At 31.0% G+C, this 10,743-nt stretch overlaps 1 protein-coding gene and 1 non-coding gene across 3 annotated transcripts; one reads left to right on the top strand and one right to left on the bottom strand.

Annotated features, from left to right (window-relative positions):
• Positions 1-4,768: 4,768 nt before the first annotated feature.
• On the bottom strand, positions 4,769-4,852 carry TRNAL-UAA. The gene has a single exon. It is a non-coding gene; the product is annotated as a tRNA-Leu (tRNA).
• Positions 4,853-6,547: 1,695 nt separating this feature from the next.
• Positions 6,548-10,235, top strand: LOC124941873 (WAT1-related protein At5g40240-like). 2 transcript variants are annotated; one of them, XM_047482235.1, is made up of 7 exons: positions 6,548-6,925; positions 7,042-7,104; positions 7,190-7,303; positions 7,399-7,633; positions 9,259-9,417; positions 9,586-9,737; positions 9,855-10,235. In XM_047482235.1, exons 1-7 carry the CDS (start codon positions 6,702-6,704, stop codon positions 10,009-10,011), a joined length of 1,104 nt encoding a protein of 367 aa, XP_047338191.1. In that variant the 5' UTR covers positions 6,548-6,701; the 3' UTR covers positions 10,012-10,235. The 2 variants fall into 2 exon arrangements, with proteins under 2 accessions (XP_047338191.1, XP_047338192.1); XM_047482236.1 differs by having other exon boundaries at positions 6,798-6,932.
• Positions 10,236-10,743: the final 508 nt, after the last annotated feature.

The following is a 10,743-nucleotide window of genomic DNA, read 5'->3' on the forward strand; positions in this document are numbered from 1 at the left end:
CTCTAGTTATCAACAGCAATATGTACCAGTATTTAAATATTATTCTTTCACTATTTTAAATAACACTAAAATCTAAAAACATGACTAGGACCAGAAGAATAATCAGTAAAAATAAAACGTGACACAACCGATTTTCAAAAGTCAACTTTATAAGTAGAGATCGTTTTTAAAACGTCTACGGAGGTTGAAGTGCGAAAATCCTTTCTCGAGTATCACCAAACTACGAACTAAAAGAAACTCTCACCAATAGGTTTCTACACGTATACCAACTTTTATTGATTTTCAAATATCAATTCGCGACTCTGTTTCAAAATAAATAATCTTTTAAATTAAATATGTTTAATTAATTTAAACTAAAAGATTTTGAAAAAATCAAATTTTCATTTGATTACCACAAATTTCCGGATTGTTTAAAAATGAAACCCCACGTTAATTATTTTTAATTAATTTCAAAAGTTGTCAATAATCATTTAAAATAAAGTTTTATTTTAAAAGAAAATTCCTGACACGCAAACCGATGTTCAAATTCTCGAACTTCCAGCCTTTTCACAAAACCTAAACCAAAAGGGTTTTTTCGGGATTATAGGGTTCAAACCCATGTGCACATTGAGTGCATAAGATCTTAAATCTTCACCCTTAACCTCCATGCAAAAAAAACATTTGAGTTGAATGGAAGAAGTTAATTTTCGCAAAATTATAAAATAAATTAGTATTGATATCGAAATTAATATGAATTTTACCTTTTAACAAAAAAAAATTACAAATAAATTGATGAATATGGATTAATCTATGGAGGAGAAAAAAGTGGGAAAATGAGTTATTGCCAAATTATAAAATAAATTAGTAGTAATTTGCTTGATCTGAGGAGCGAATCGATGCGCACATAGAGTGTAGAAGATAATTAAGTCTTCCCCTTAACCTTTCAGGCAAACCAACAACATGTTTAAAAATTTATGGTTTAAATACTCAATTTAATAATATTTTTTTTAGTGAAATCAAACCTAAATTATAAAATTTATTAACGTGACTTGTGAAAATGGGTGGCTATCGATTTTTAATCTTTGCATGAGGAAAAAAATAATATATGAGGAAGAATTGAATTTTCGCAAAATTATAAATTAAATTAGTTGTGATATCGAGATTAACATGAATTTTACATTTTAACAAAAAAAAATACAAATAAATTGATTGCTATGGAGGAGAAAAAGTGGAAGATCGCAAATTTACAAAATAATTTAGTAAATTGCTGGCTATGGGGTTCGAACTCATGCGCACATTGAGTGCAGAAGATCTTAAGTCTTCCCCCTTAACCTCTCGGACAAACCAGCAACTTGTTTAAAGATTGAGGGTTTAAATACTCAATCTAATAACAACCCTTTTTAGTGAAATCAAACTTAAAATATAAAATTTATTAATGTGACTTGTCAAAAATGGTGGCTATCGATTTTTATTATGTGCATGAGGAAAAAAACAACATTTGAGAGGGATGGACGAAGTGAATTCTCGCAAAATTATAAAATAAATTAGTGTTGATATCGAGATTAATGTCATTTTACATTTTAACAAGAAAAAACAAATAAATTGATGGATAAAAAGTGGAGTAAGTGAATTATCGCAAAGTTATAATACAAAATAGTAGTAATATGCTAGCTATGGGGTTCAAACACATACTTACTTTGAGTGCAGAAGATCTTAAGTATCCCCCAAAACCCCTTGAGCAAACAAGCAACTTGTTTAAAAATTGAAAGTTTAAATACTCACTCTAATAAGTTATTTTCAGTGAAATCAAACCTAAAATTGAATTCTCGCAAAATTATGAAATAAATTAGTATTGATATCGAGATTAATGTGAATTTTACATTTTAACAAGAAATATATATATAAATTGATGGTTATGGAAAAAGTGAATTATCGCGAAATTATAAAAGAAATTTCTAGTAATTTGTTGGCTTTGAGGTTTGAACCCATGCACACATTGGGATCTTAAGTCTCCCCTTAACCTCTCGAGAAAACCAACAATTTGTTTAAAAATTGAAGGTTTAAATACTCAGTCTAATAGGGAAATTTGACGAAATAACCCTAATAACAGTGTTATTTCCAAAAATAACAGGGGCAAAGTAATCTTTGCAAAACTAACCTTTTGCATCTGGCAAAAGACCAATATACCCCCTTTTAATAATTTTTCTCTTTTTTCTCTTCTTCTCTCTCCATTTCATTTCATTTCTCTCTTCTTCTCCCCCGACTGTTTCCCCTCTTCTTTCTCTCTTCTTCTCCCACAACTAACAAGTCAATGGACGAAGCAACTCCCAGATGAACGAAGCAACCCCGACTCCCCCAATCAACGCAGGCAGTAACTCCCATCATTTCAGTTGAGTTTTTTCATCATTTATCTCTAACATGCATGCTGAGTAGAAATGATTTTAGGGTTTTAGGTTTAGGGTTATAGGAGGGAAGATTGTTTTGTAAATGCAGAATGGTTTGAAATTGTTTTAGGTTGAAATATGCATTTTGCGTCTGCGCAAATGTATTTTCGCCTGCGAATATGTATTTTCGCCTGCGAATATGTATTTTTGTCTACGAAAATGTATTATTCGTCTATGATGATGCATTATTCATCTATGATGATGCATTATTCGTCTATGATGATGCATTATTCGTCTACTACGATGATGCATTTTTCGCAGGCGCAAAAGCATTTTTGCCTATGAAAAATGCATTTGCGCCTGCGAAAAATGCATGTGCGCCTGCGAAAAATGCAATTTAAATCTTTGAAGTGGACTAACTAGACGTATCCCATTATTTGCAAACTGGACTGATGAGAGTTTTGAACTTTGTAAATTTGAAGGCCTTGACTTTAGTTAGCTATGAGGGCTTCACAACTGATGTCCTTATTGCCATTGCTTCCAATTGCAGGTATATGGTTCTATAAACTTGATTTGTTTCTTTTTTTGTTGTTTTTGTATAAATTTGGATGTAATTGTTGTTTCAGATTTCTGAGAGAGTTATAATATTTTGATTTGTTTCTCTTTTTGTTGTTTTAGCCGATCCATTTAATTTTCTTAACATTGTTTCACACGGCTAATCTTGCAGAGATTGTTGGCTAAGTATGAGTCTTTGATTCTGGTGATCTCTTTTGTGGGTTTATTTGTATACATGATTGTGACCCCATCATAGTTTGGTGGTGCTAAAGGAAGCAAAAAGAAGTTCTAGGAAATCGGTTGATCTCTTTTGCTTAGGACTTTGAGATGAAATCCACTTTTCTAATAAGTTAAAGTGCGGCCAATCTTTTAGATCTTTTTTTTCTGTTTGTGTTGTGTTTATACATTTTGTATGTGTTTTGGTTAAAGCTTTTGTTACAACTAGTTACTAAAGAAACACAATTTTACTCATTTTTGGTTTTTATAACTTACATGATTATGATTACTTTTTTTCGTCATGAGAGTTTTATTTTTAGCACAATTGTACAACCAAATGGATTGAGGTGCTTTGATTGAGATATAATTATGCAACCAACCCTAAACCGTTTAATAAACCATCAAATGCCTATTTCTTAGGACAATTTGGTTTGAATTTGTGTTATTTTCAAATGGGATTTTAAATTAACTTATGTAGTGGTTAATGTAAAAATAACTTAATCAATTGAACCAATTAGATTTAAAACAATCATATTTTCTGAACTGAAACAAGGATTATAATATAATGTAACTATGAGACCATCTCTGTTTCCAAGCTAAATCCATTCATATTTTACATAAAAATGTACAATTTTTCTCCTAAAAGCATTAAATAACCACAAACTTAAACAATAAAAAAACATTAATTATTGTGGGCTAAGCAGGTTGAAACGCCTTCATCAATCGGAACCATCCAAACAAAATTAAGGGCATCTGTCCTAGGTCAACCAGTTGTGGAGTTTGTATCAAAATCTTCTCAACACTGTCAATAGGCACCGAATGATTGAATTTTCTCAAGTTGTGGAGCTTGAATCAAAATTTTCTCTAACTCTCTCAGAAATCTGCAAAAAAACAATTACATCCCAATTTATACAAAAACAGCAAAAAGAGAAACAAATCAAGTTTATATAACCATATACCTACAATTGGAAGCAGTGGTAATAAGGTCATCAATTGTGAAGCCCTCATAGCTCACTAAAATCAAGGCCTTCAAATTTATAAAGTTTAAAACTCTCATCAATCCAGTTTGCAAATAATGGGATAAGTCTAGTTAGTCCAGTTCAAAGCTTTAAATTGCATTTTTAGTAGGCAAAATTTTTTTCCGCAGACGAATAATGCATTTTTGCAGGCGAAAATGCATTTGTGCAGACACAAAATGTATATTCCAACCCTAAAACAATTTAAAACCATTCAACATTCACAAAACAATCTCCTCCTACAACCCTAAACCTAAACCCTAAAACCATTTCTACTCAGCATGCATGTTAGAGATAAACGACGTAAAAACTCACCTGAAATGATGGGAGTTGCTACATGCGTTGATCGGGGAGTCGAGGATTGCTTCATTGATCGAAGAGTTGCTTCGTCGATCGATTTGTTGGTTGTGGGAGAAGAAGAGAGAAAGAAGAGGGGAAACGGCCGAGGGAGAAGAAGAGAGAAAGAAAAGAAATGGAGAGAAAAGAGAAAGAAGAGAAAAATTATTAAGGGGGTATATTGGTCTTTTTCCAGGGGCAAAATATCAGTTTTGCAAAGATTACTTCACCCCTATTATTTTTGAAAATGGAGTTTTTTTTTTAGTGAAATCAAACTTAATTTGCTGGCTATGGGGTTCGAACCCATGCGCACATTGAGTGCAGAAGATCTTAAGTCTTCCCCCTTAACCTCTCGGGCAAACCAGCAACTTGTTTAAAAATTGAAGGGTTAAATACTCAATCTTACGTTTTTTTTGTACCTAAAATATAAAATTTATTAATGTGACTTGTGAAAACTGGTGGCTATCGATTTTTAATCTATGCATAAGAAAAAAAATATTTGAGAGGAGTGGAAGAAGTGAATTCTCACAAAATTATAAAATAAATTACTATTGATATTGAGAATAATGTGAATTTTATATTTTAGTAAAAAAAAACAAATAAATTGATGGCTATGAAGGAGAAAAAAGTGGAAGAAGTGAATTAGCTCAAAATTATAAAATAAATTAGTAGTAATTTGCTGATTATGGGATTTGAATTCATGGGTACATTGAGTGTAAAAAAGATCTTAAATCTTCCCCTTAATCTCTCGAGCAAATCAACAACTTATTTTAAAAATCGATGGTTCAAATACTTAATCTAATAAGGTTTTTTTTATAAGTGAAATAAAATTTATTAAAGTGACTTGTGAAAACCGGTGGCTATAGATTTTTATTCTATGCAGGAAAAACCAGAAATTTGTGTAGAGTTGAAGAAGTAAATTATCGAGAAATTATAAAATAAATGAATAGTAATATCAAATTAACTACAATTTAACCATTCAAAATAATACATTTTGATTTGTTGGCTATGGGGTTCCAACCTTTTATTAAATTAGGTGTCTGGTAATAGTTGACTTTAGACAAAGTTAAATAAATTTTGAATAGGAAAAGATTGTTGTTTCTAACTATAACAACACACAAAATAGGGTCCTAACCACACTACATCTTCATGTAAGACTTGATTTGAGATATGATTTTGTTGGTTCACATGAAGAGTATCTTCCTAGTTTTGAGGTTGATATCTCCCTGATTTTAATTTTTTTAATTGTAAAACTAAAATTGTTTTTATTCTATCAATTGTCTTGCATTTTTGTAGAGGGTTCAAAAAAAAAGATAAACTCAAAACCCAAATCAAATTTGAACTAATAGTGTTTGAGGAAGACATTTCAAATTAGATACTTAGTTTAGGGTACCAAACTAAAGAACAATAATTAAAGCATTGTTGCCAAATGGTTTACTCTACTCTAACTATTAGGTCTAAAGTTTGAATAGTTGTAGTGCTATTTATTTTTCTAAGTTTAATTATTATGAATATTTATAAAAAGATTTTTTTTTTTAAATCTTGTTGTTAATAAAAATTATTCACAAAACTTTGTTTTTATTTAGTTATACTTATAATTTATAAAAAAAAAATTATTTGCACTAATTTTCCCTCTTTTTTTAAGTTGAATTTTTTTACATTTATATAAATTAAGACAATATGCACTTTTTCAAATATAAAATTAATGAGAAATTTATTTCATAATTATTTGATAGTACATAAATTAAATCAAACATTGGGGGTACTTTAAGGAATAGTATGAGAATTCGTGCAAAATTCTTAAAAAAATATCAATCTAATTTTTAACTCTATAATATTATATATTTTAAATTTTTATTAAAAACATAAAAATATATTTAATTTTTTAAAAATAAAACCTTTATAATGTGTAATGAAAAGAGGATTTAACATGAAAATGGAATTTAATAAAATTCAATTTATCTTTAATACAAATTTTATTTGTTTTTACTTCATTCTCAATAAAAAAAAAGTATATATATATATAGATCTTAAATTTACAGAATATAGGCCAACTGTAATTTGTAAATTTCAAATGAAACGGTCAAGAAGTCAACTTTTTTCTAGGCACTGTTCTTCGAAGCCAAGGTACGAAATGAAAATTCAGCCGTTCGGAGATTGAAAGGGCAACAGAGAAGAGGAGGGAGGAGATGGGTATTTAAGGAAGAAAGAAATCATGGAGAAAGATGAAGAGAAAACGAGAGAAATGGGTTTGATTTCTTCGTTAAAGGGGATCGCTCCCTTTGCAGCCATGGTTTTTGTAGAATTCGGCGAGGTTGGAATGCTTATTTTCACCAAAGCCGCCATGAATGCAGGAATGAGCACATTTGTTTACCTTGTCTACTACAATTCCATAGGCGTCATAATTCTCTTCCCTTTCTTCATCAACCGGATCTACAGGTTTCTTGTATGCATTTGTCTTCTCACTTTTCCAAAATCTCGATCATCAAATTTTCAATATTTACTTTCTACTAAAAGTAAAACCCTGTTTTGATTTTGATCTCTATCTGTGTCAGGAGCAAGCAATCACCCTTCACATTCCCTCTACTCTTCAGATTTTTCATGTTAGGTTTATTTGGGTAAGAGTAAGATTCAATGCTGATCTTTTCTCAGATCTAATACTTATTCAACTAACTGATTGAAAAAAATGTCAATTCTTTGCAGGAGGACCATGTGGCTTTTTGGGTATACAGGGATCAGATATAGCTCTCCTGCTCTGGCTGCAGCTATTAACAATCTTGTTCCTGTTTTCACATTCTTGCTTGCCATTATTTTCAAGTAAATGATTGATAGATGATAGATCTAGTGTTAATTATCATAAATTTTCTTTTTTGGGGATAAATTTCATTATGAATTCTTCTATTTATGTGTAGGATTGAGAAAATGGATATGAAGAGTGCAAGTAGTGTAGCGAAATTTCTTGGGACTATAGTGGCTGTATCAGGTGCATTGGTGGATACTCTATATAAAGGTCCACCAATTATGTCTGGTATTTCTCAATCTGCTTTAGATTCTCAGGCTCTTGCAGCTGATGAATCGAATTGGGCATTTGGTGGTCTTATGCTTGGAATAAGTGCTTGTTCAATTGCATCATGGAATATCTTACAGGTTAGTTTCATGTCTTATTATATTGATCAAAGAATATAGAGCTGTTTCAGTGAACAATGTTGGTGTTTCATATATGTTACTCTCATATCCCGAAAACAAAAAATCGCATGCCTCAATGCCACAATGCTCCAAAATGGGAAAATTGTAATGATTGGTCATCTCCTCAACAAAACACCTTCCAACCCGTTACATTTGTTCCATTCATAAAAGAAACAAAAATTCGTTTTCGATTCCTTTCACTCCAGATGGTCTAGGCCTAACCAAACTTTCCTTGAACACCTACTAGATCGTATCCCTCAAAGACATGACAAAATAACAGAAGAGAAACAAGTAATGAATCGTTTATTCAGACTGTTCGTAAATGCAGCTTTACTAGTTAGAGCAAACCCTTTTTGCTTGAGTTTATCACGAATTAAAATCTCGTTTTTGATCAAATGAGAGTTTGGTAGGAGATTTATTATTACACACCTCAATCCAAAACATACCGTCCTTCCTAATCTGACAGACTGACACAGTTGGAACTAATTTAACATCATAGTTAACTTAAAATTCCCTTCTCGTCTTAAAGACTCCATTTAATCATTGTTTGTATTATTAGTAATCGCCTTTGTGACAAATTTATCAATACGAACTATAACATTTAAAAAATATATATCTTAGCATGCTAGTTTACCAAACAGCTGGTTCTTATTCTTTGGAATTTGTTACAGATTGGTTTGTGGCTATAATGCAACAAATTGGAACTTCCTTCAATATCAAAAATTGTTTCAAGCATGAATGCACCTAAGTTAGCTCCTTATTGCTTCATAAGCCTCGCTAGTAGCTCCCTTTTACACTTTATTAGAGTAGTGTTGGAAATTTTCTTGTTATGTTAATTTGTTATGTTATTCTCTTGTAAGTACCCATTTGTCAGTATAATATTTGTACATTCTTATATCTCTTTAAGAATCCATCTTGCATTAAATTATATGCCAATTGAATCATTCTCATCTAAGCCATTTGTATTTTAAGCTTGTTCCTAGTTCCTAGTAGAGTCTTATACTTAATCTTTCAAGATATCTTCAGAAAGTTGTTAATCGTCTAGGACATCCTTTTTATAACGATGATAAGCACATAATAGTAATGTTTATTGGTTTCTCTTACTCTAGTCAGTCAGAAGATTTTATTGGCAATTCTGAAATATCCATCAGCAGGCTGGGACAATGTCCAAATATAGAAATCTTAAAAGTGTTTTGTTGATCAGTACTATGGTGACTTATTTTGGTTAACTTGACCAAGATTTTGTTTACTAAGGTTATAAGATAGTCCCGTGATTACCATGGATGCAAAGAAAGCAAGTAACTAGGATTCCTGCTATATATTTTGGACTAATTATTTATCTAAAACTGTAGAATCAAGCAAAATCTTTTAATCTTAAGCTGAAGATTTAGCTTCGTGTTGAAAAACTCGATTCTTTGTGTTAGATCAAGGGATCAATTGTGCTTAGAGGCAAGTGACATGAACTAAGGGTCCCTGGTTATAAAAAAAATGCTATAACTTTTAACTTCTTATCTTACTGAAATTGAGGATAGATGTTTAAAAATGATCATTTATGTGAGGAATACTAACCGAACTGTGTTTTCCAGGCAGAAACTGTGAAGATATATCCAGATAAGATAACTGTCGTGTTTTTCTTCACCTTGTTTGGGACCATACAATGTGCGATTATTGCATTCTTTGTTGAAAGAAATCCAATTGCTTGGATATTACCACCCGGAATCCCCACATTTGCTATTATATATGCTGTAAGTAAACAGCTTTTACTCTTCTTTTTCTACCTATTCAATAGAAGTTGCTCTCGCGACAACACAATGGCTATTTTTTTTATTGTTCTGTCTCTATTAGTTCTTTTGCATTTCTTGATCCCTATTATCTTGCTAAGTATTTTCATTTTTTATTTCCAATCCTATTAGGCTACGTTTGGAATTGCGATACGTTACAATATTGTGACATGGTGTTTACAAGAGAAGGGTCCTCTTTATGTTACTATGTTCAAGCCCCTTGGTATGGTTATTGCTGTAATCTCTGGAATGATTTTGCTTGGTGATGCTCTTTATCTTGGCAGGTAATTTTCCAGTCTTTATTTGAAATGTGGATGAAAACTGGACAAACTATAGGGACATTGAATAGATCATTAAACGGAAACTATAAATGCTGACAATTCAATCTAACTTTTTTGCAGTTTAATTGGAGCAGCTATTATAGCAGTTGGATTCTACACTGTGATATGGGGACAATCTAATGAAAGTAGTAGTAAAGCAATTCCATTGAATTCAAAAGAGATAAAATCGTGGTGGCAGAAGTTGCTTCTACGTTGGAATCGTCAAGCCCAAATGTAGGCGGAAAAGTGTAGCTTTACACGCATACAATTTATACCAAAAGATGAACTACAATTCAATAGGAACAAGGTTAACAGACTATTTGACACATATTTTATCTTATATACATATATATATGTGTTATGGAATATCATATCATGATTTTGGCCCTTTAATATCAAGTCACCAATCAAGACTTATCAGATTCATTATCAACACTCAAAGATTAACATATGATAGATCATCGACCCGATAATGCTTCGACATAAGTTATCATAAGCTTTGATAAGAGATTAAATGTCTCAGATTCGATTCTCATTAAAAACGTTCTAAATTGAAATGGGGTCATGACTCTAAGATCGTACTAGCCTCCTCTAGATAACATGAGCTGTATCTAAAGGAGACAAATTTGAAATATACTTGAATTTTTTTAAAATTTAGAGAAAGTATAAACAGAAAAATATAATCTTCTGTTTTCAGTTTTTTTATTTGATTTTTATTGAGCAATGAGATCAACATCAAGTCTCAATATAATGTTTTATAGTGTTTTTTTCTATTATAATCTTAACCATGATATTTTCATTATTGGTATCAATTTTATTTTATGAGTTAAAATAATTTACTTTAACTAAATGTCAACATAAATATACAATTAAAATAATTTATTATATTTTTTTAGTGTTAGAGACAAATACAAGACATAAAATTAAAATCCCAAAACAGTCCAAATTGAATTGTTTAGCTGGGGGGTAA

Source organism: Impatiens glandulifera, chromosome 6 (genome assembly GCF_907164915.1).
Source record: "Impatiens glandulifera chromosome 6, dImpGla2.1, whole genome shotgun sequence".
NCBI lineage: Eukaryota > Viridiplantae > Streptophyta > Magnoliopsida > Ericales > Balsaminaceae > Impatiens > Impatiens glandulifera.